At 37.7% G+C, this 26262-nt stretch overlaps 1 protein-coding gene across 7 annotated transcripts in view; it reads left to right on the plus strand.

Moving 5' to 3' along the window:
• Positions 1-26262, plus strand: part of RHBDD1 (rhomboid domain containing 1) — a 164056-nt gene that overhangs the window by 67261 nt on the left and 70533 nt on the right. For 5 of the 7 annotated variants that reach the window (XM_034955301.3, XM_008975277.5, XM_055109153.2 and 2 more), the window contains 3 exons: positions 3937-4025; positions 5924-5980; positions 11304-11447. In XM_034955301.3, coding sequence (XP_034811192.1) covers positions 3937-4025; positions 5924-5980; positions 11304-11447 — 290 coding nt within the window. The remainder of the gene's footprint in view (positions 1-3936; positions 4026-5923; positions 5981-11303; positions 11448-26262) is intronic. The other 2 variants (XM_063595295.1, XM_055109154.2) reach the window with 1 other exon arrangement.

Below are 26262 nucleotides of genomic sequence, written 5' to 3' on the forward strand. Positions count from 1 at the left end.
CAAACTTCTGAAAACCATTTAGAGATAGATAAGAAATTCATTTCACTGTATTGTACTCTAAATTGTAAATGAGATTCAAGATTAATTGTTTAATAGGTTGAAGTTTTAAATTGAAATTTCCTTCTATGTTATTTTATATCATATATGCTTCACCATGAAGGTTGATTTGAAACCAGAGTTTCAGAAATACCAATATTATTATATTCTTTTCATCTAAATTGAAGTTATTTTATTTTTTTAACTGGTCCTGGCCACTTCTTTGTATCTCTCAAACTGCCACTTTCTTTGTCATTTTTAGAACTATTAATAGGTGGCCAATTGTACTGAGCCTGAGCATAGAATAAAATAAGTACAGTGGTCCCCCTTATCTGTGATTTTGCCTTCTGCATTTTTAGTTAGCCCCAGTCAACCTTGATCCAAAAACATTAAATGGAAAATTCCAGAAATAAGCCATTTATAAGTTTTAAATTTCACACTGCTCTGCGTAGCATGGTGAAATCTCACCCCGTCTCACCCGGGACGTGAATCATCTCTTTGCCCCGTGTGTCCATGCTGTCTCTGCTACCCACCCGTGAGTCACTTAGTAGCTGTTATGATTATGAGATCAGAAAAGCATAGTATATATAAGGTTCAGTACTATCTGTGGTTTCAGCCATCCAGCTGGGGGTCTGCAGATAATGGGGGGTGACTATACAATTTTTTAGTTTGGCTGGGGAGCTAAAAGCATAGTTCCTACTATTCTTGCCAGAAAATGGGAAAAAATATTCAATCCCATATTTTTATTATATGAAGTAGTGACATGGACAGGAGGCAGAAACAGTGGGTAGAAGAGGGCGGTTCCCAGCAAAGGCCCCACCCTCAAGCCTGGAAACCCACAGCCCTAAATGGGAACAGGCATTCCTGTTTTTGCATCCAAAAGCTGCCTATTGGCCCACCACACCCCCCTCTCCTGTATCCATATAAACCTGAGACCCCAGGCTCCAGAAGGAGATAAGGAGATGAACAGAAGAGCAGAAGAATAGCAGAACGGCGCAACAGAGAGAAGGAGCATCTGAATGCTAAGAGGGAGTTTACCTGGACATGATCGGAGAGGAGATATGTCACTGGACAGCCAAACTCCAGGGGAAGACCATCTTCCCACTCTATCCTTCTTCCACTTCCCCATCCATCCCACTGGGAGCCACCTCCATCACCCAATAAAAGCCCCACATTCATCCTTCAAGTCCATGTGTGACCTGATTTTTCCTGGATGCCAGAGAAGAAACAGGGAAACAGAAAACTTTCACACTGGCCCTCTGCCTTTGTGAAAAGGCAGAGGGTTCACTGAGCTGTCTAACCCTTAAGCTGCCTGTGGACCGCAAGGTTAAAAGAGCGCACTGTAACACACACCCACTTGGGCTTCAGGAGTCGCAGATACACACCCCTGGACGTTGCCGTGGGGCTGAAGCCTAGGGGCACTCATCCCAGCTCCTGCACCTGCCCATCTGTGTGCTCCCCTTCCCGTAAGGGGTTTAAGCATGCACGGTCACCAAACAGACAAGTTACACCACTGTGGCACATCCTGCAAGGGGCGGGGTCAGGGAACTCCTGTTTCAGTAGATATATCTGATGAAAATAATGCTCTCCTGAGGGAATGATCGTGTATGTGGTGTGTGTGCGTGTCTGTGTGTGTGTGCGCGTGCATGCATGTGCAATGACTTTTAGCACGTGTGCATGTATGTGAGGGCTTGTCTGGGCAATAGTGTCATTTAGTCAGCTAATGGGAACAAGCATCAATGCTGTTCTCTTTACAAGGCTCCTGTTTGTCTCTTTCTTTCAAGTGTTCCTCATTGCATGTTCTTTTCCTGAGAGCCAACGAGTCTTCATAGCTTGGAGACAAAGAAAATTACTCAGAACCATCTTGCTTGTGGTGTTTCAGGGACTCTCCCCTAGGCTGCTGCCGTAGTAGGCGAAATGTATTGGTTTTGACTCTGAGTCTCGTGTAGGTTACCAAATGGCGGATTCTTAGCTCTGTGACTGCCGTGGCTCAGCAAGCACCCTGAGCTGAACATCTAGTGGTTTTAACTTACCTCCTGTTGGTCTTGGTGAAACGGTCCTGGCACACTTGAGCCATTTACTCAACATATCCTTGAGTGCCTCTCATGTGCCTGGCCCTGTCCTGGGTGTTTGGAATACATATGTAAAAGCCACATAAAGGCTATGTTCTTGGAGTCTCCATCAGGCTCTTTCATAACTTTCAGTTTCCCACCTTCTGGAATGAGAGGTCACTATTCCAGGCTGTGGGAATGCGTTCATTTGCTTGGCTTTTTTTTTTTTAAGCTTCTAATTTTGTATAATGTATGAATGAGACACCATTGCTGCCCTCAGGGAGTTTGTGTATGACAGAGAGAGACGGACAGGCAGGCAGACGTGTAAGTACTGTGCCACCAGCAGACTGGCTTTGTGCCAGAATAAGGTAGGAGCCTCGGCTCTGAGGGGAGGCAGGAGAAGGAAAGAGTGGCTCTTCAACTGGGGTGGGATTTTTTGACAGAGGTGCTGTTTGGCTTAGCCTATGGTCAGAGAGTGCTTGGGGGATGTGACAGTGGGGCATGTGGGAATGGAGGTAGTAGACGACGAGGTCTCCACCCTCTGACTTTGCAGAGATGGGCAAGGCCAAGTGTTGGAAGGGCTTAAACACACACCGGAGTATTCTGTGAGAGCCAGTGGATTTCAGAGGATGGCAATGACACCACTTGCCTTCTGCCTCAGGAGGATAACTGATGGCCGTGTGTGGGATGCACTGGAGAGCAAGACCTGGCTTGCAGGGAGACCAGCTGGATGATTTTCTTTCATTTATTTTATTCATTCAACACTCATTCATCTGGGGTTCACTCTGTGCCCAACACTGGGCATTTCCAAATAGTCCAGATGGCAGTAAGCATGGTTGTGGCAGTAGGAATGGGAAGGCTGGGAGGGGTATGAGAGGCATTAAAATGGGAAGTGGGAGTGGCACCCCAGAAAAGCCTAGTTTAAGGTGTCAGTGGATGTGTGCATGTGTGCGCGGGGGTGTCTAGAGGGTGGCGGGCAGCTGGAAATTGAGGTCAAGTGCTTAAAGAACAACTCGTTGTGTAGGACCCCCCCTTTGTGGTAACATGCAGAGGTTTTTGAGAATCCCCAGTAATTTCTTAAACTCAGGCTGTGTGGGAGGTCATTCAGCCAGGGAACTCCACAAAGAGTGTTGCCACTTGGGTCAAAGTAGACCTCTGAAAATAAATCTTACAAGTAATTGCCGGTTTTAGATGCCAGTTTAAGAAGAGTTAAACCACTGTCATGCCCTAACGCAAACACTTTCATGCCCTAACTCATCTTTCAAGTTTGAAATTTAAATGTATGTTTCTTTGTTCTGAGTGACTGAAACATACACATGAAGACAACTTTGGTGGATGCAGGTGGGCATCTCAGTTCCTTTTGCTGGGTTTCACTTGCTCTCTGCTTCACTCATCCATGGTGTAGAAAACTGCAGCAGTCTGCCCTGCCATAGCACAGATAGACATCATCCCTCACAATGGCTGGATAATTCCAGATTTAATGCCAAACAGAGAAAACTGATTTCATTTATGTTTTGTGATAAGAGGTACAGAAAAAAAACGGAAAGCGATGTAATGACTTGTCTTGACCAAATGCTTCCACTGCTCTGGAGGAGACAACCCACTTCCCCTGGTTAAGGAGGGGTGTTGCATTTTAAACATGTGGTGGTTGTTATTCATTGTACTTTTTTTTTTAAGGTAGGAGATGTTGTTCTTTGGACTGAGTTAAATGCTGCTTAGCATAAAAGACGTGATGTGGAACAAAGCCTGCAGACTGTGACTATTTGACATGCACTGGGCTAATGAGAAGACAGAATGTCTCTAATCTGCAGCAGAACAAACACTCACAAAGGGTCTCCTTCCCTCCTAGGACTTCCTTCGCTGGGCATCTGGCTGGGATTCTTGTTGGACTAATGTACACTCAAGGGCCTGTGAAGAAAATCATGGAAGCATGTGCAGGTACAGAATAAAACACCTTTGGCATGACAACAGGTTGGAAGTTCATGTTAATTTTAGTGTGAACAGAAGCAACCCCAAGTTTCCCTGTGGTTCAGCTCAAGAATTCCCTAATATGCCGGTTTTTCTTTTTAAACCAAAACGTAAAACAACCAGTGCAGTTCCTTACATTGCTCCACAAAAGAGGCTGCAAACTTAAATTTCGAATCTGATACTTTCTTAGGGGACAAATATCAGTATATATTTATACCCTCAACCTTAATGCTACCCGCAGAAAACCACAATTTCCTAAAGAATGCAGAGAACTAAAGTGCCTTTAAAATAATGCATTCTTCTGTAATAGTCCATGAATTAATATACATGCAAGGCAAAGTTGAAAAAGAAAACAAAGCCTGGACTGAAGTGCATGGCCAGTATTTTAAAGAATTCAGACTGATGACCGGGTCCTTGGTGGATGAGCCATATATTCATGCATGGCCAAACCAAGTCTGTTATTGCTTGAAGCTTAGCTCCTGCTTTTTTTAATTTTGTTTTTCCCTTCAAATTGATACTCAATGAAAATATTTCATTTAGAAATACTTGTATTTTTTAGACCTCTTAATTTTCAATGCGATTCTCATTTTGACTTGTAAGAAAACTGGTTTGCAAACACTCGTTTTATAGACTGAGTTCCACTATTTCATCTTTTATTCATGGGAAGTCTTCTGAGACTATTTTACCTTTTCTTGAACCATAAATAATTTGTTTCACAGTTTGTGCTGATGACTGGTATTCTTGAGAACCATATAATATTCATGATAGTAGAAAGCTTTCCAGGCCCTGCACTGGCACCTTTATTAGCAGGTCGTGTTCATTTTTGGTTGATTTTTACAGGCTGTGTTGCATCTAAGCAGATCCTTATTTTCCCGCGTTTGCTTATTAATGTGTTTCCACTGTACATACTTAGAGGAGGCAGTGGGAGCTTCATTTATTGAAAATGTCCAGTTTTATTGTATTTTCAATACAATTTAATACTCATTAGTACTGATAAAAGAGATGATTCTCGGGAGTTTAATGTCTTGTTTCTTTTTTCTGTGTCTCATGATGAAGCGGTTAGTAAAGCTTTTTGCAGACATGTTATGAAATTTAAGCAAGTGCTTTGTTTAATTTTTAAAGAGGATTTTCCCCATAATTATAATATTTAAACTCTTAGTTTTAAAAGCCTTAAAAAATAAGTGGAGACTTATTTCTACACCACTCCATTTTCAAAGTAATAAATACAATAGCAAATTAAATAGGAAAATTAGAACACTCAGTGCAATTTGCAAACAGCCTGCGAACTCGGCCTTTTTTCTGCGAGCTGAGAATTGAAGGACACAGGAACCCCATGGAAAACGACCCAGCATGTGGAAGCTGCTGTCTGATGCCTCCTGGAAGAGGAGGGTCACCCTGAGGGTGTGGCCCTTGGCCCTCCCTCTCTCATTTCATTCAGCCATGCCAAATTGACTGAGTAGACAGTCCTACTGCCTTCTGTAGGGACAAGAAAGAGTGAAGTCCCCTAGGAAGGGTAAGGAGGATGGCTCTCCTAACACCTTGTTTGAGGAAGGTTCTCCATTTAGCCAGAGTGTCTCTGCTTGTACGGAGACATCAAAGCCGAGGCTTGGTACTTTGGCAGGCAAAGACTAAGGAACTTCAGTGAGTGTAAATTAGGGTTTCATTTTCCACTACACACACACACACACACACACACTCTTTTCCAGTTAGGGCTGGCCCCCGAACAAAAGGGAGTTTATTTTAATAAGTGTTTAGAAATCATTTGAAATGACCTTGGGCTTTGTCCCAGAGAACTTCCTAATTACTGGAACAATTAGCATTTAAAGCTTTATGGCTGCCATTAAAATGTTTGTTTCTTTTATGTTTAGGCGGTTTTTCCTCCAGTGCTGGTTACCCAGGACGGCAATACTACTTTAATAGTTCAGGTAGGCACTTTATTTCATTTAATAAATTTTAACTTATTTTTAAAATTATAGTGTTCAGCTCTACAGAGTACTTTAGGATACTACTAGTTTCTGCTGTGGTAGGGTCATTCACATGTTGTGTAACTGTGCCTCTAACACGCCTGGAAGCTAGATGGAGGGTAGCCTAGGGAGCATATTTGTGGGGGTTGGTAGGGAAGGCCAGGGAAGGAGGTAACTCAGGCATGAAAACATGGTATGATTGGTATGAGGTCTCTCATGTGTGATAAGATTCATATTAGACCTTGGTGCTTTGAGTCTCAGTCTGAGACTCTGCTGCTGGGAAAGTGTTAGAAGTTGGGTTTAGGTGTATAGTTCTCCATGGCCCATCCCGTGTATATTCAGGAACCCTTGCATACCGTCAGATGCTAAAATAGGCGTGCCTCTAACAAATGCCATGTGACTTAATGAGGAAGAATGTATTTTTCTAAGTGTCTGTGTAAATAGATAGAAAAGACTCCCTGTTAAAAGCGTAAGACCTATTTTAGGCTAAAGCCTTTGCGTTCCAGTCTGGGGTGGCTACACGGTAGTATTTTAGATCAGGCCCAGCAGCCAGGTGTTAGCCATGGCCATTGGAACACTCATATCTTAATGCAGTGAACTGAATGTGCCCCTCCCCAAACTCATACGTTGAAACCCTAACCCCTAATGTGATGATTTTAGTAGGGTAGGAGTTTGGGGAAAAAATTAGGTCATGAGGGTAGGGCCCTCATGAATGGGATTAATGTCCCTATAAAAGCGACCTCAGAGAGCTCTCTAGCTTCCTCACTGCCACATGAGGATACAAGAAGTCAGCAGTCTGCAGCCTGGAAGAGGGTCGTCACCAGAACTGACCACACTGGCATCGCAAGCTTCCAGCCTCCAGATTGTGAGAAATTTCTATTGCTTAAGCCAGCCAGTCTATGGCTGTTTGTTATAGCATCCCAAATGGACTAAGATGTGTTTCTGTTTATATTAATTGAGGACCACTATAGCTTAAAGCTGAGACTAGCAGCCTTTTCTTTAAAGGACCGGACAGATAATATTTCAGGCATCAAGGGCTTTATTGGCCATATAGTCTCTGCTGGAACTAACCTGTCCTTGTAGCATGAAAGCTGCCAGAGACAATGTGTAAACAAGTGGGTATAGGTGTGTTCCAATAGAATCTTATTCCTAGCTCCTGCCTTTTCTACTGTGTAAGGATATGAGATTGACACTCTGCCAATTTAACCTTACAAAATAGGGCAGTTCTACTTACTGTCTTCTCTCTCTTTTGCACTCGATTTATTTTCTATTTTTTAAAAAAGAGGACTGAAGAGAACAGCTTCTTTCCTTCTTATGTGGAAGAAGCACAGTCACACAGACCAGAGAATTAAGGGCGAAAATAATAAAAAGCCCTTTTTACCTCTTTTAACCTCTGTAAAATTACCATAGTTATATGCTTTTCTCTGAAGTGATTGGATTTCTTCAAAGGCAGAGCTACTTAAGGCCAGGTGGCTATGCTAATGGTCATCTAGGGAACTTTTATGAGAGCATATGTATATCTTACAAGTAATGATTTATTCTTAATATGGCTGTCCTTAGCTGGAAAAGTCTTTATAGGTCAAAGAACCTCATGAATGTTTAAAAAGCTGTTACCAATTTTTCTAATCTTGGTGGTGTTTCTTGATCTCCTTTGCCATGAAATCCTGGTACGTGTATAAGGAACAGATGGAGTAGTTAATAGAATAATGATAACCAGATTTTCTTTTACTCAGAGCCTAAGTATATAACTAAAAAAAAAAAAAATTAAACTAGTATTCCTCTCAGGACATAATTTAAATGTATTTATCTTAATTGTTTGATTGCTAGGTTTTTCCAGGAATGTTTATTATGAAGATTTTAAAACATCTGATTGGGCCAGTGAAACATCCATAGAAAATTTTTGGTCCTACAGGAGGAGATCTGTTCTCATTATAATAGATACTGATGAGATTTTGGGTCCTGTTGATGATCTATGATTGATGACATAGAACGTTTAGCCACACTGGTCTTTCTGATTTAAGGCACCAAAACTTTCCCATTTTCTTTCCCCATATTTTGTCTGACAAGTACCAAATTTGTTTTTATAATATTCAGATGTTTAGAGTTGTTGACTTTATTTCATTGAAGAACTGCCAGATTATTTTAAAATAAGAAATAGCATGAATAAAAATGTTTTTCTACATCAAGAAAATGTTGCCTCAAATCATCGCATGTGTATCTGGCAATTAAAACTCTAGGTAGATATACAGTTTCTATGTGGTGAGCAAATATTCAGAGACCTTGGGTTATTTTGGCTTTTGAATTAACTGAGCATTTTTGGGGGTGGATAGGTAGAAATGCTGCGTAGATCTTACATAACAGAATGGCTTTCCACATGGGTTTGAAAGTGATAATGAGCCATGTGGGAAATTACCCAATATACTTTTTGTATTCCAGTAAAATAATTGGCATTCATAGGGAATTGGGCAGTTTCTCTAAGCAGGGATTGCTGAAGCATCCCATGCTATTCAGTGACGTCTCTATAAATATTCTATTAGTGTTGCAGAATGGTTGCCACTTTCTTTGATTCTTTGTGGAGAAGATGTATTAATTATGTTTTTACCATTTGTCCTCATGTGAAAGTTCTTTTTTTTTTTTTTTTTTTTAAATAAGGAATGAAAAGTAAGATTTGTGAAAACACTACCACAGTCTCCTTTACTCTCAAGGTCTGAAACTGGCTGGTTGGGTGTTCCCCAATGCAGCAATGGGGCTAAATTTTTCTGATTCTATTGGATAGAGACCAGTTTAAGAATAAGTGTTCATATTAAGATCCAAGTTCAGTTTTAAGCCATTGTGAGGATTTGGAAAATGTACTTGTCTCCTTCTCCTGTTCTAAATATCAATAATGTTAATATTTTGACATGGGAAACAGGTGAGAGAAAATATGAAAGTTGGGTTATTGGAGGTATTTAGTAAATCCTCATTAATATTTACTGCACTGGGGCAAAGCTTTTCAGAATTAGTCTCCAAAATCCTAAACCGTTTTATTTAATGTTTATTTAAATTATTCCTTTTTCTTTTACTTTCAAGGACGTTCAGTAAAATAGAATCAAGTTAGAAGAGTTTTTTCACAATCACTGAGAATGGACAAAAGATCTGGCTAGACATTTCTCTAATAAGATATACACATGGCCAATAAGCACATAAAAAGACACTCAGCATTATTAGTCATCAAAACCACAGTGAGATACCACTTCATATGCCCTAGGATGTTTGTGAATAAAAAGGCAAATAATAGCAAGTGTTAGTGAGGATGTGGAGAAATTGGAACCCACATACACTGCTTGTAGGAATAGAAAATGGTACAGCTACTTTGGAAAACATTCTGGCGATTCCTCAAATAGTTAAACAGAATTGCCATGTGACGCAGCAGTTCCACTTCTAGGTATATACTCAAAAGAAATGAAACCATATGTCCACCTAAAAACTTGCTCACAAATGTTTATAGCAGCATTATTCATAACAGTCAAAAGGTAGAAATAATACAAATGTCTATCCGTTGACACATGGATAAACAAAATGTGGTATAAGCCATACAGTGGAATATTATTTGCCCATAAAAAAGAATGAAGTACCGATAAATGTAACAAAATTGATGAACCTGGAAAATATACTAAGTGAAATAAGCTAGACACAAAATGCCACATATTACATGATTTTGTTTATATGAGCTATCCAGAATAGGCATATTCTATAGAGACAGAAAGTAGATTAGTGCTTACTTAGAGCTGGAGAAGGGATGGGAGGGTGAGGATTGTTAGCTAAGGAGTACAGATTTCTTTTTGGGGATGATGAAAATGTCCAAAATTGATTGTGGTAATGATGGTGCAACTCTAAAACATACTAAAAACCACTGAGTTGTACACTTTAAATTGATAAATTGTATGGATGTCAATTATGTATCAATAAAGCTGTTCTAAAAATATCAATAGACACAACTACTTTTCATGACCAATATTTATATTAAAAACTAGTGTGTTTTGTCATTCGTTGTTTATATGAAAATGAAGTCTACTAGAGTGCTGATTTACAGTTTCCCTTTTAATCCTGCATATTAGGAAAATATTCATAAAGAATACAACAGTAAATTTTAAAATAGCCTCAGGACCAACTATCAAAAATTCTGAGCATGAAATCTCAATTAATGCAATTCTGCCATTCAGTGTTCCTCTTTTAGCTGGATTGTGTTTTTTTTCCTGTAGCCTTATTAAAGCTCCAACTCAGGCCTGTACTGCTGTACTCTGTGGGATAATATGGAGATCTGTCACAAAGACTCATAGCAAAGGTTAGGAATCTTCATCAACAACCCAAACCACATTATTTAAATATTTGAAACATCAACTTCAAAGAATATAATAATGGCAGGAAAGAAGAGAAAAAAATCAAACAGACTATTTTACTTCTCTCTCTTTATGCCACAATGAGATTGGTAACCTTCTGTGGGGAACAAAAATCTCTTCCAAACAAATTCTCTAACTATTGGCAGTTAAAGAAAATGTAAGGAATAAACTCCAACTGAAAAGATCAATGGAAGTATCTTCCAAAAATGAACTTTTCCCTGTTATTGACCTTTATTAATGGTGTACCTAAGTTTGGTACCTAAAGCATTATTTAATGACCAGGTTGTCTCTTCTCTCTTGTTTTATCTAGCAACCATTTTTTTTTTTGAAGTCGTCTCTTCTTTCTTGTTTTATCTAGAAACCATTTTTTGGGGGGGAACTATAATCTCTGACATAGAATTACAATTACAGAGAAATTGGCTGCATCTTAATGTTGGTATTGTCTGAAGTATTCTGTGGGATCTGCATGAAACATTGGTCTGCCCCTTATTGTATAGAGCAACAAGACAATAAGGCTTTATTAGCTATTGTTTCCACCATTCTCTTGACTCAAGCCAGGACTTCACTGAAAACTCTCCAAGTATTGAATAGCTCTAAGCTGAAAGAATCCACTCCATATGTCAATAGCTCATTCCAGTCTCTTCCCCAGGACTTCTGACTACCCTCTGAATTAATATCTCCTTTCCTCATTAGCACATAAGGACTCATTCATGTCCAGCCCCATGGTGGGCACTGAGGATACAGTAACAAGACAATCACCATTTGGCATGTTTTCTTATTTTGAGGATAATTATTATACCTAAAATAATGTTATGCCTTACTCGCTTGTCTTTGCTTATACAAAACAGGAAGTATAAAACAACAGTCCATAGCTGTGTTCTAGAACCTTTTCCTTGTGCCTGTAGGCAGCTCTGGATATCAGGATTATTATCCGCATGGCAGGCCGGATCACTATGAAGAAGCACCCGGGAACTATGACACGTACACAGCAGGACTGAGTGAAGAAGAACAGCTCGAGAGAGCATTACAAGCCAGCCTCTGGGACCGAGGTAGGAGTCTAGGAGTCTTGCGCCCTTCAGTTATTTTAAAGCATACCTCATGTGGTAAGGTAGCCTGAAAAAGGGCTATTTGTAGCAAATTAAATTTTAAACAGTTCAGAAAAAGGATATGTAGATGAAAAATGTGTGCAGATTGTGATTACAAAGAATGGGGTGTGATGCCATATTCCCAGCAACCTAAGCTAATAAGGTGCCAGACTGTGTATGTATTGTTAAAGTGGTTCTTTTTATAGTCCTGCTGTACTTGATGCTTTGGCATTAAAGTCAAGAAACTTAAAATTCTTAGATGCATGATAAAAAAAAAGGGAGATTTTCTTTGGAATTCATATTTGTAAAGAAGGCTCAATGTCACTAAGTATCAAAATATTGCCCATAAACCTCCGACAGATCTCCCTCAGCATCACATAGGCTAAGAATTCAAGCTCAGATTTGACTTCTGCTGAACCAATCTGTCTGGGGGTAGAGCCTAGAAATTTGTATTTTGAACAGGCTTTCCAGGAGATTCTTTTATAAACTGATATCTGAAAAAACACTGTATATATTTTGCCATGTTTGTTCTAGGTTTGGATTATGAGTTTGGGTATTACTGTTTTTATTGTTTGAGTAGCGACTAAAAATCAACTGTTCATTTAAAGGGCATTTGTTAAAGTTTTATGTTTCATGTATAATGGTAGGTACAATAGGGAACACTGAGTGGTAAAAGTTGGAACCTACCCTCAAAAAGTTAACAATCTGTGTTTGGGCATATGCCTACTAGATGTGATACCACACAGGTAACCCTAGCATCAGGTGACTAAGAGAGGCTCAAGCTAAGTGTTAGAAGTAGGGAGAAGATGGTGAGCTTTTTCATACCTAGAACTATCAGATTTTCACAGAGGAGATAGCATTTGAGTTGGACCTTCAAGAATGTGTAGAACTTGAAGAGCTGTGGACGGGCATTCTCTGCAGAAGTCTGAATATCAGCATAGAAGTTAGGGTCATGTTCCGCCAGCCCTCACTTTTGAATGGACAATAAGAGAAGAAAGGGAAGAAGAGTGGGAAGCTAGGCTGGGTCCGGATCACAGGGGTCCTAGAATTAAATAGACCAAGTGGAAAGTGGATTTAGTGTGTGGTGTAAATGCCAGTAGAGCTCTGCATGGGACACTGATGTGGTCAGAGCTCTGTTAAAAGAATCTGGTAGTAGCAGTCATTCTGCAAACAAGATTGAGCACCAATCGGGTACCAAGCATTATGCTAGATGATGAGAGTACATAAATTATGACAATATAATTTCTGACTTTAAGGAATACCGTCTTAGTAGCAACAGTGTGCATGGAGGTGGGGAATGACAACAAGCGGGAGATAAGTTGGAAGACTATATTGCAGTAACCTGAACAAGAAAGGAAAGCCTAAATTATGAAGGTGGAGAAGAAGGCATAAATCTGTATTTCTCAGGTGAAGAGTTTCAGAACTGTGATGATGTATCAGTAATCTATCACTGTGTTAAGAATCACCCTGAAACTCGTGGATTAAAACAGTAAACATTTGTTCTTGCTCATGAGTATGTGAAGCAGCTGGGCTGGGCTTAGCTGATTTTGGCTAGCGAGCTAAGGTGTCTGCGCTGGTCTGCTGGGGTCTGGCTGCTCTAGGATGGCTTCTTCTACATGCCTGCCTGACTGATGGTGGTGTTATGCCACGCCTCATTCCTCAGCCAGCAGGCTAGCCTGGGCTTATTCACCAGGCCACAGCATAAGGTTTACAGGAGAGTGCAGAAATAAACAAGTCTTATGCTGGCACAATGTCAGTTCCACTGTATTCTGTATACTGTTACTGAAGCAGGTGACAAGACCAGCCCAGATTCATGGGATAGGGAGATAGTCTCCACCTCTTGGAGGAACAGCAAAGTCACATGCAATGGTTATGGATAGAGGGAGAGGTGGAGAATTGTAGCCATTTTTGTAATCACTGTATCACATATAGTCAGTGGACTGCCAGTATCACAATCATTCAAAAGCATGCCTTAGCTATGGAATCCTGAAATCTGGGGAAAGGGCCCCAGAGCCTATATTTTTAACAAATTCTCATGATTATTCCTGTACACACGGGTTTAATCACCACTGGGCTATCCATGAAATATTACAGGACAAGTAGGGCAGGGCAAAACTTCTCAGCATGGACTTCATACAGCCTATCTCTATCCCCTTCAAGGCTGACTTCAAATAAAGTCAAAAGAGCCAAAGAACACAGCATGATAGGAAAGATTTGGACTTATATTTGGGAGACATCGTCTGATTATTATCTTCTGTTAAGAAAATGTGTATTCTAAAGTAGCAAGCCTTCATAAAGAGTGATGGAAAATCAGAGGGAAAAATTAGGCAGCCCGAGTGAGAATATTTGAATGTGAGACATAGAAAACCTCCCGTGTTAAACGTAGTAAGAGAAAGGAAATGCAAGAAGACAAGCTTACCTTTTGTAGTTTTGTTTCTAAAGGGTTGCTATATGCCCCCATCAGTAATTATACAGGAAGTTAGTACTAGTAGTACAGGTGTCTTTTTTAGAAAGAGAAAGAAAATAATGACTTCCCTCAGTAATTTGGGCTCAGAGACATGAGCATGGAAGATCTGCAGATGAAAGCACCCTCTGATGGCCCTGGTGATTTTGGAGCAATTTTATAGACTTGAATCTAGGTACAAAGGAAGGGCTTACATTTTGGGAATCAGAAGAAAGTTGGAGTAGATTTTTGAGATGTTTCCTTAATAAAGAATGTATTTATTATTAAGTTAATATAAGTCATTAATATTAATTTGTCCTGTTTAACAATAAATGGCATTGAAATATATACTAACAGGCAAAAAACAAAAAAGACACAGGCTACCTTGAGAGATTTCAGAAAGTCATCTGATAGTAGTGTTGATTTTTCATAAATTTAAATCTTATTCTTAAAAAAACTTCTTGTAAAAATAACTCAAGAGTATACTGAACAGAAATAGAAACAACTTAAAATTTTTTACTACCCCTATTTTAAATTATTTTATATTTTTTCTTCTTACCCTTAAAACATTTCAGTTAAGAAATGAATAATTTTTACTTAAAAAAAAAGATTTTTACACATCAGATGCTGTAAGACTCGCTTGGTGAGAAGAGTATTTCTGGGATTATTTTGAAGCCAAGGGTTTTGTTTCTACCTCTGTCTAACTAGTTGCTTGGTTTGAAAAAATCTAGCTTCTACTTTGTGAGTATGGAGTTACGTTCTAAAACTCCTCACAGTAGAAGATTGCTAGGACTAAATGATCCAGAGTTTGTGCTGAATTACTTTTGCTATCTGACCTTTTATTTTAACAAAATCATAGGTTTTTTTTCTTCCCTTTTTTTCCTTCCTCCTACACATGTATTTTCAGAATTTAAAGCAGTCTCTTCTTTCCATTCATGAAAAATCACAAAAGTATGTAGAACTTGTTTGTCTCCCAAATGGCCACTTAGTACATCTGAAACAGAGTGGCCTTGGTTAGGATTTTGAATTACAGTGAATGAAATATAAAAATAAATAATTTTAAAAAGAAAAGAAATCATAAAAGTTAATAGTTAATTGATGATTTTTGAATATAGGACTTTCTAAACAGAAAAGTAATGAAAAAATTTTGGAAGATAGACCAATGAAAACTTTGACAAAGAATTAATATAATCAGCATGTAAAGAACTCATGCAATGAAGTAATTAATACTAACTCCTATTAGGAAAATAGAAAATAATTTTAACATATAATCCAAAGACTTATAAGTGACCAGTGCGCATCTAAAAATAATTTGCTGTATATTAGCAAAGAGTTAGTTTGTTCATCTCACTACATTTATTTTTTATTTTTAATTTTTGTGGATACATAGCAGGTGTATATATTTATGGGGTACATGAGAATTTTAATACAGGCATGCAGTGTATAATACATCAGGGTAAATGGAGTATCCATCACCTCAAGCATTTGTCCTTTCTTTGTGTTACAAACAATCCAGTTCTACTCTTTTAGTTATTTTTAAATGTACAAAAAAAATTGTTGACTCTCGTCACGCTGTTGTGCTATTAAATACTAGATCTTACTCATTCTAATTGTTTTTTGTACCCATTAACCATCTTCATTTCTGCTCATCCTCCACCCCAGCATCTGGTAACCGTCTTTTCACTCTCTATCTCCATGAGTTTGTTTTAATTTATAGCTCCCACAAATAAATAAGAACATGCAAAATTTGTCTTTCTGTGCCTGGCTTATTTTACTTAACACAGTAACCTCCAGTTCCATCTACGTTGTTGCAAATGACAAGATCTCATTTTGTTTAATGGATGAATAGTATTCTATTGTGTATAAGTACTACATTTTCTTTATCCATTCATCTGTTGATGGATACTTAGGTTGCTCCCAAATCTTGGCTACTATGAATAGTGCTACAGTAAACATGGGAATATAGATATCTCTTTGATATAATTATTTCCTTTCTTTTTGGGCATATACCTAGCAGTAGAATTGCTGGATCATATGGTAGCTCTACATTTAGTTTTCTGTGGAAACTCCAAACTGTTCTCCATAGTGGTTGTACTAATTTACATTCACACCAAAAGTGTACAAGGGTTCCCTTTTCTCCATATCCTCGCGAGCATTTGTTATTGCCTGTCTCTTGCATAAAAGCCATTTTAACTGGAGTGAAATGATGTTTCATTGTAGTTTTGATTTGCCATTTCTCTGAGGATCAGTGATATTGAGAACCTTTTCATATGCCTTTTTGCCATTTGTATGCCTTCTTTTGGGAAATGTCTGTTCAGATCTTTTGCACAGTTTAAAAATTAGATTATTAGGTTTTATCCTATATATAAGCAGCTATTTGAACTCCTTATATATTCTTGTTATTAGCCTCTTGTCAGATGGATAGTTTGCACATATTTTCTCCCATTCTGTGAGTTGTCTCTTCACTTTGTTGATTGTTTCCTTTCCTGTAAAGAAGGCTTTTAACATGGTGTGATCCCATTTGCTGATTTTTGCTTTTTGACCTGTGCTTGTGGAGTATTACTCAATAAATCTTTGCCAACCCAATGTCCTGGAGAGATTCCCCAACATTTTCTTTTAGTAGACTCATAGTTTGAGGTCTTAGATGTAAGTCTTTAATCCATTTCAAATTGATTTTTGTATATGGTGAGAGATAGGGGTCTAGTTTCATTCTTCTGCATATGGATATCCAGTTCCCCCAGGAGTATTTATTGAAGAGACTGTCCTTTTCCCCAGTGTATTCTCTTGGCACCTTTGTTGAAAATGAGATCAACATAAATGTATGGATTTGTTTCTGGGTTCTCTGTTCTCTTCCACTGATCTATGTGTCTGGTTTTATGCCAGTACCATGGTCTTTTGGTTATTATAGCTTTGTAGTATAATTCAAAGTGGGGTTATGTGATCCTTCCAGTTTGCTTCTTTCTGCTCAGGATAGCTTTGGCTATTCTTGGTCTTCTGTGGTTCCATGTAAATATTACAATTACTTTTTCTATTTCTGTGAAGAATGTCATTGGTATTTTGATAGGGGTTGCATTGAATCTGTAGTTTGCTTTGGGTAGTATGGACATTTTAAAAATATTGAGTCTTCCAATCCATGAACATGGAATATCTTTCCCCTTTTTGTGTCTGCTTCAATGTTTTCATCAATATTTTATAGTTTTCATTGTAGAGATCTTTGACTTCTTTGATTAAGTTAATTCCTAGGTATTTTATTTTACTTGTAGCTATTTTAAATATTTGTATTTAAATAAATAAATAAATAAATAAATAAATAAATAAAAACTTGTAAATAAATACATGTATTTACTTGTAGCTATTTTAAATGGGATTACTTTCTTGGCTTTTCAGATTGTTTGCTATTAGCATATTGAAATGCTGCTGACTTTTGTATGTTGATTTTGTATCCTGCAACTTTCCTGAATTTATATATCAGTTTTAATAGTTTTTTGGTGGGTTTTTCCAAATATAAGATCCATACCACCTGCAAACAAAGATAATTTGGCTTCTTCCTTTCCAATTTGGATGCCCTTTATTTATTTGTCTTGGCTGATTGCTCTAGCTAGGACTTCCAGTACTATGTTGAATAACAGTGGTGAAAGTGTGCATCTTTGTTATGTTCCACATCTTAGAGGAAAGGCTTTCTGTTTTTCCCCTTTCAACATGATACTAGCTGTGGGTCTGTCATATGTGACTTTTATTGTGTTGAGGTGTATTCCTTCTATACTCATTTTTTAGGGTTTTTTGTCATGAAGGAATGTTGAATTTTATCAAGTGCTTTTTCAGCATCAATTGAAATGACCATATGGCTTTGTATCTGTTGATATAGTGTACCACATTGATTGATCTCCTTATGTTAAACCATCCTTGCATCACTGGGATAAATCCCAAATGGTCATAATGAATGATCTTTTTAATATGTTGAATTCAATTTGCTATTATCTTTGCATCAATGTTCATCAGGGATATTGGCCTGTAGTTTTCTTTGATATCTTTGTCTGGTTTTGGTATCAGGATAATACTGGCCTCATAGAATTAGTGTGGAAGTATTCCCTCTGCCTCTATTTTTCAAAATAGTTTGTGTTGGATTGGTATTCATTCCTTTTTAAATGTTTGGTAAAATTTAGCAGTGAAGCCATTGGGTCCAGGGTTTTTCTTTGCTGGGAAACTTTTTATTATGGCACCAATCTCATTACTTTTTATTGGTTTGTTTAGGTTTTGGGTTTCTTCATGGTTTAATCTTGATAAGTTGTGTGTGTCTAGGAATTTATTCATTTCTTCTAGGTTTTCCAATTTATTGGCATACGGTTGCTCATAGTAGCCTTTAACAATCCTTTGAATTTCTGTAGAATAGGTTTTAATGTCTACTTTTAATCTCATTTTTATTTGGGTCTTCTCTCTTTTTTCTTAGGCTGACTAAAGGTGTGTTGATTTTATGTTTTCCAAAGAACAACTTTTTGTCATGAATCTTTTGTATTGTTTTTTTCATTTCATTTAGTTCTACTCTTTATTACTTCTTTTCTTCTACTATTTTTTCGTTTTGTTAGCTCTTGCTTTTCCAGTGGTTTAAGATGAATCATTATGTTATTTGAAGTTTTTCTACCTTTTAGATACAGGCGCCTATTGCTATAAACTTCCCTCTTAGTCCTGCTTTCACTGTATCCCATAGGTTTCAGAATGTTGTGTTTGTATTATCATTTGCTTCAAGAAATTTTTGAATTTCCTACTTAATTTTCTCATTAACCCACTGGTCATTTAGGAACATATTGTTCAATTTCCATGTATTTGTATAGTTTTCAAAATTCCTCTTTTTAGTGATTTCTAATCTTATTCCATTGTGGTCAGAGATGATACTTGATATAATTTCAGTTTTTCTCAACTTTTTAAAAGACTTTTTTGTGGCCTAACATATAGTCTATCCTTGAGAATGATTCATGTACTGAGGAAAAGAATGTGTGTTCTGCAGCTGTTGGATGAAATGTTCTGTAAATATCTATTAGGTCCATTTAGTCTATAGTGCAGATTAAGTGTTATGTTTCTTTGTTGAGCATCTTTCTGGAACGCTTTTCCATTGCTAAAAGTGGGGTGTTGAAGTCTGCAGCTATTATTGTATTGGGATCGATCGATCTCTTAAGCTCTAATAATATTTGCTTTATATATCTGGGTGCTCCCATGTTAGATGCATATATAATTATAATTAATATATCCTCTTACTGAATTGACTGACCCCTTTATCATAATATAATTACCTTCTTTGTCTCTTTTTATAGTTTTTATCTTCAAATCTGTTTTGTCTGATATAAGCATAGCTACTCCTGTTCTTTACTGGTTTCCACTGGAATGAAGTATCTTTTTCCATTTCTATGTATTTTCTTTCTTTTTTTTTTTGAGACGAAGTCTCACTGTGTCGCCCAGGCTGGAGTGCAGTGGTGTGATCTCGGCTCACTGTAAGTTCCACCTCCCAGGTTCACGCCATTCTCCTGCCTCAGCCTCCTGATTAGCTGGGACTACGGGTGACTGCCACCACGCCCGGCTAATTTTTTGTATTTTTAGTAGAGACGGGGTTTCACTGTGTTAGCCAGGATGGTCTCGATCTCCTGACCTTGTGATCCGCCCACCTCGGCCTCCCAAAGGGCTGGGATTACAGGTGAGAGCCACTGTGCCCAGCCTCTATATGTATTTTCATTCTCTATAGGTGAAATGTGTTTCTTGTAGGCAACAGATCATTGGACCTTATATTCATTCTATTCTGTGTCATTTAGTCTTTTTTCATTTAATGCTATTATTGTTTAGTAAAGATTTACTCCTACCATTTTGTTATTTGTTTTCTGGTTGTTTTGTGGTCTTCCCTTTCCTCTTCCCTTCCTTCCTGCCTTCCTTTTAGTGAGTGATGTTCTCTGGAGGTATGTTTTAATTTCTTGCTTTTTATTTTTTGTGTATCTGTTGTATATTTTTTGATTTCTGATTACCATGAGGCTTGAAATTAATATGACCTTTTTTTAAACTGATAACACTGATTGCATAAACAAACAAGCAAGCAAGCAAGCAAAGAGAAAATGAATAAAAACTCTACACTTTAACTTTGTCCCCCTGGTTTTTAGCTTTTGTTTCTACTTATATTTTATTACACTGTTTATGTTTGAAAATTTGTTGTAGTTATTATTTTTGATTGGTTCATCTTACAGTCTTTCTACTCAAGATATGAATAGTTTACACACCACAATTACAGTGTGTCCTTTTATTCTGTTTTTCTGTGTGCTTACTATTACCAGTGAGTTTGTACCTTCAGATGATTTTTTACTGCTCATTAACATCCTTTTCTTTCAGATTGAAGAACTCCCTTTAGCATTTCTTGTAGGACATGTCTGGCATTGATGAAATCTCTCAGCTTTTCTTGGGAAATTTTTTATTTTGCCTTCATATTTGAAGGATATTTTCGCTGGATATACTATTATAGGATAAAATTTTTTTTCCCCTTCAGCACTTTAAATATATCATGCCGTTCTCTCCTTGCCTGTAAGGTTTCCACTGAAGTCTGCTGTCAGAACTACTGGAACTCCATTGTACGTTATTTATTTCTTTTCTCTTGCTGTTTTTAGGATCCTTTCTTTTTCCTTGACCTTTGGGAGTTTGATTATTAAATGTCTTGAGGTAGTCTTATTTGGGTCAAATCTGTTTGATGTTCTGTAACTGTCTTGTACTTGAATATTGACATCTTTCTCTAGGTTTGGAAAGTTCTGTTATTATCCTTTTGAATAAACTTTCTACTTCTATCCCTCTCTCTCTCCATCCTCTTTAAGGCCAGTAACACTTTGATTTGCACTTTTAGGGCTATTTTCTAGATAGTGAAGGTGTGCTTCATTCCTTTTGTCTCCTCTCACTGTGTGTTTTCAAATAGCCTGTCTTCAGGGTCATTAATTCTTTCTTCTGCTTGGTCAATTGTGATGCATTCTTCAGTATGTCAATTACATTTTTCAACTCCAGAATTTCTTCTTGATTTGTTTTAATTATTTCAATCTCTTTGCCAAATTTGTCTAATGGGAATCTCTCCCTTCAGGGAAGTGGGGTCCCCTCTGGCCCAGGTCAGGTCCAGAAATGCTTTCCAAAAGCCAAGGCCTGGAATCAGGTACCCCAAGAGCCTGCCTGATGCTCTACCCTGCTGTGGCCAAGCTGGTACCTAAGCTGCAAGACAAAGTTCCCTTTACTTTCCTCACTTCTTTCCTTAAGCAGAAGGAGTCTCTCCCCAAAGCCACCATATTGGGAATGTGCTTGGGTCACACCTGAAGCCAGCATGTCTCTGAGTCTCACCCAGATACCATGGGGTAAGTACTGTCTGTTTACCACAGTGGCCTATTCAGGTCCCTAGAGCCCTTTAGTCAGCAGGTGATGAATCCTGCTAGGATTGAGTCTTTCTCTTCAAGGCAGAAGGTTTTCTTCTGGCCAGGGTATGTCTAGAAATGATGTCTGGTAACTAGAGCCTGGAATAGGGGCCTCAGGACTCTGCTCGGTACCCTATCCTACTGTGGCTGAGCTGGTATCCAAGTCGCAAAACAAATTTGTCTTTACTCTTCCATTTTCTCTCCTCAAGCACTGGGAAATAGTCTCTTCCAGAGCTGCGAGTTGCAGTGCCTGAAGTTGGGAGAGGGGTAACACAAGCACTGACTTGGCTGTCCCGGCTGATGTCTCACTGGAAGGCATGTCCCCCAGGTCCACTGGCTCTGAGCCCAGCACAGCACCAGAGCTTACCCAAGAATTGCAGTCCTTGTGACTCAGACTACCTTTCAAGTTTGTTTAGGACCCCAGAGCACTTTTGCCCATGGTGTCAGGGCCTGATGGAACTCAGGTTCTGACCACTGGGATGGGCAATTCCCCTCTGGCCTAGGCGGGTCTAAATGCTCACTCCCTGGATGCTGGCTAAGTTCTGCCCAGTTTTGCTTTCTGGCAGTGCTGAGTTCCAATGGGATGTCCACAATCACTGTGCTCTCCCTCCCCCAAGTACACAGATTCTCTGTCTATGCTACCAGGGGATGGATGAGGAGTGGCATTGGCAATTCAAGACTATCTTTCCTTCTCCCTTCAGTGCCTCTTTCAGTGTTGTGAAGTTAAAACCAGGTACTGTGATCACTCACATGATCTTTGGTTCTTATGAAGGTGATTTTTTCTGCAGTTAGTTCTTCAGTTTGGTGTTCCTCTGGGAAGGATGATCTGTAAAGCTTTCTATTTGGCCGTCTTGCTCCACCTCCCTCCATCTCACCACATTTAATGTTGGTAGTGATAACAGACATTTCTATATGCTGCTGATATGAATGCAAATTGGTATAACCTTTCTGGAAAACACATTGGAAATGTATAATCAAGAGGCTTACCTTCAGTGAGTCCTTGACTAGGAATCTATCCTGAGGAAATAATAGAGAGATGGTCCGATATTTGTTTTTAAGTTACTGATTCCCTAATTAAATTTAATAACAAAAACTTAAATACATTGAAATTTGCACAACAATGTGTGCAAGGGTTAAATCAGTTATGGTTTCATTGTAAAATGGAAATATTAGGCATCTATTAAAAATAACATTTTTGAAAAATTTAGTGGCATGAAAATATGATTACAACATAATTGCTGAATGAAAAAACGTAAGGCACAAAATAGTATGTACCATATGGCCAGAAATTTATAAAATAAGCCAACTCAAACCAAATATTTTTCCTTAGGAAAAAAAAATGAAAACGGCCTTTGACAAATGTCTTCTTGATTCTTACACTTAGACAATTACAATGGTTTCAAAGGAAAATAAAATTCAAATTAATATAAATTTTTATAAAGCTGCTTCCTTTGCCATTGTCAGTTACTGTATAAGGCACTTCAGGAGTCTTTTTAGACCTGTTTCCTTGAAACTAGTTTTGTGTGCTGTTCAAAACATTCATTCAAAATAAAATTCTGTGGTCAAATAAGCTTGGGAAATATGTAATTAATTGGTTTCTTAATTGCAGAGCTAATTAGAATCATAAGTAGCATACCAGTGTCATTGTGGATATTCAAGGAGGTATGGTTTGCAGTATTTCCCAAATTTATTTGAATGTAGAGTTTGTGTGTTTGTGTGTATGTGTTTCAGAGGGGAAAGGGAAGAGGAGGAGAGGGAGGGAGGATAGAAGAGAGAAACTAGAATTGTTTGGGCTGAACCCTCTGACAGGTTGGAGACATCCTGTTACTTTGCCTCTAAATCCTTCAATGTGTGTCTTTTAAAAAATAAGGGCCATTGGCCAGGTGCAGTGGCTCACGCCTGTAATCCCAGCACTTTGGGAGGCTGAGGCGGGTGGATCATGATGTCAGGAGATCGAGACCATCCTGGCTAACACAGTGAAACCCCGTGTCTACTAAGTAAATAAAAAAATAAAAAATAAGGGCCATTGTGCTACTTATCTACAACATCATGGCCACATCAAAGAAAATTAGCAGGAATCCCCTAGTAACACCTACCATTTAGTCCAAATATGAAATTTTCTAATTTTCTCAAAGAGTATATTTTATAGTCAGGTTTTCAAGGTTCTGATGTTGCTTTTGATTATTTCTTTTTAATATAAAAACCATACCGTGCCCTTTTTATGATTTAATTTTTCAGGACACCAGTCTCATTGAATGGTAGGTGTCTTATTATTTCTTCGTGGTGTAAATAGTTAGTTCTGTGTATTTCTGTATATATTGGCACTTACATTTGAGGACTTGATTAATTGGATTTGGGTTACACATTTTTAGCAAGAAAATGTCATAGGTAACGCTGTGTTCTTCAGATTGCATCAGGTCAGGAGATACACTGTGTCAAGCCATCCCACTAATACCTGGTTACTAGTTTCAGAAAGTGACTGACAAATCTCTCTGTTGCAAAGGTACATTTTTCCCTTTGCTGTTTGCAAGTTCCACATGAAGTGATACTATGTCACCATATGAATATCCTGTTTCCTAAAAATTACTTGAAAAACTTTCAAGTAATGGTTTTTGTAGTCTTTGGTGATTTTTTTTTACAAGGCTAAATATTAGTCTTGTATTATGCACTTCTGTATAAAAACTGATCACCTATCAGTTATTTCTTTGGGTTCCTTGTTAATATTTTTATTTCTTTAAAATTTATAGTGAAATTTACTCCTTGTGGTGTACGCTTATGTGAGCTTTGACAGAAGTCTAGAGTGGTTTATCATAACAATCTGGATACAGCACAGTTGTATCACTCCAGAAAATTACCCATCACTCTCCCTCTGTAGTCAACCTCCTCTGACCCTTGATCCTCAACAAGCACTGTTCTCTTCTCCATCTCCTTAACTTTCCTTTTTCCAGCATGTCATATAAATGAAATCACACAGTATTTAGCTTTGAGGGGTCGTACTTCTTTCCCTGAGCAAAGTTTATTTGTTATTCATCTCTTTCTATTAACTATATTGATAATTTTTTTTTCTTTTATGGTTGAATTTACTCTAGTGTATAGATATACCAGAATTTTTTTTTTGTTTTGTTTTTTTGTTTTTTTTTTTTAATCCTTTCACCAGTTGAAGGATATTTGGGTTGATTCCAGGTTTGACATTTATGAATAAAGCTGCTATAAAAATTTACGTACCAGAATTTGTGTAAATATAAGTTTTCATGTCACCTAGGTAAGCACATAGGAGTAGGGTTTCTGGATTATATATGGTAAATTTATGTTTAACTTTATAAGAATCTGCCTGTTTTCCTAAGTGTTTGTACCAGTTTTCGTTCCTGCCGGCAGTATATGAGAGTTCCAGTTGCTCTCGGTTCTCCCAGCATTTGGTGTTTTCAGTTGTTTTTATCTTAGCCATTCAAATAGGTGTGAGGTTGTAGTTTTCATTTATATTTCTCTAATGACTAATGATGTTTCTGTTTATCGGCTACCTATATATCTTCTTTGCTGAAGTTTCTGTTCCATTATTTTGTCTACTTTTAATTGGATTGTTTGTTTTCTTATCATTGAGTTTAGGGAATTCTTTATATATTCTGAATAAAAGCGCTTCATAAGATAGGTGATTTGCATATATTTTCCCTGAGTCTGTGGCTTTTTTCCCCCATTCTCTTAAAAGTATCTTTTGTGGCACAAAACTTTATAATTTTGATGAAGCACAATTTATCAATGTGTCAAGCGTTTAGTGTTGTATCTAAGAATCTTTTGACATTACCCAAGACCATGATTTTCTGCTACATTTTCTTTTAGGAGTTCCATAGTCTTAAAATTTACATTTAGATATATAGCCCATTTTGAGTTAGTTTTTATATAAGATGTGAGGTATGAACCAGAGTTCGTTTTTTGCTTGCGGACTTCCAAATATTTCAGCACCATTTGTAAAAATGACTATCAGTTCTCCAATGAATTGCCTTTGTACTTTTTTCAAATAACAGTTGAATATGTTTACATCAGGCTATTTCTGAAAATGTAAAAAACTTGAAATCATATCATATCTTCTCAGACCATTGCAGAGTAAAACTAGAAATCAGTTCTAAAAGGAATCCATAAAACCATATAAATACATGGAAATTAAGCAAATCTGCTCCTTTATGATTTTTGGGTTAACAATGATATCAAGATGGAAATTAAATAATTCTTCAAGATAAATGATAATAGTGACACAAGATATCAAAACCTCGGGGATACAGCAAAAGCAGTGCTAAGAGGAAACTTTATAGGGCTAAATGCCTACATCAGAAAGTCTGAAAGATCACAAATTGACAATCTAATGTCACACCTCAAGGAAGTAGAGAAATGAGAACCAACTAAACCTAAAGCTAGAAGAAGAAAAGAAATAACAAAGATCAGAGCAGAATTAACAGAAATTGCAACAACAACAACAACAAAAAAGATCATGAAACAGAAAGTTGGCTCTTTGAAAAGATAAACAAAATCATAGACCGTTAGCTATCTTAACCATTAAAAGAAGAGAGAAGATTCAAATAAGCTGAATTAGAAATGAAAATGGAGACATTACAACCATCACCACAGAAATACAAAAGACCACTTGAGATTACTGTGAACACCTCTATGCATACAAACTAGAAAATCTAGAGGAAATGGATAAATCCCTGGAAATATACAACCCTCCTAGCTTTAATCAGCAAGAAATAGAAATCCTGAACAGACCAATAACAACCAGTGAGATTGAATCCATAATTTTTAAAATTGCCAACAAAAAAAACCCAGTGCCAGACAGATTCACAGCCAAATTCTACCAGACATTCAAAGAATTGGTACCAGTCCTACTGAAACTATTCCAAAAGACTGAGAAAGAGGGAATCGTCCCTAATTC

This window comes from Pan paniscus, chromosome 13 (assembly GCF_029289425.2).
Source record: "Pan paniscus chromosome 13, NHGRI_mPanPan1-v2.0_pri, whole genome shotgun sequence".
Classification (NCBI taxonomy): Eukaryota; Metazoa; Chordata; class Mammalia; order Primates; family Hominidae; genus Pan; species Pan paniscus.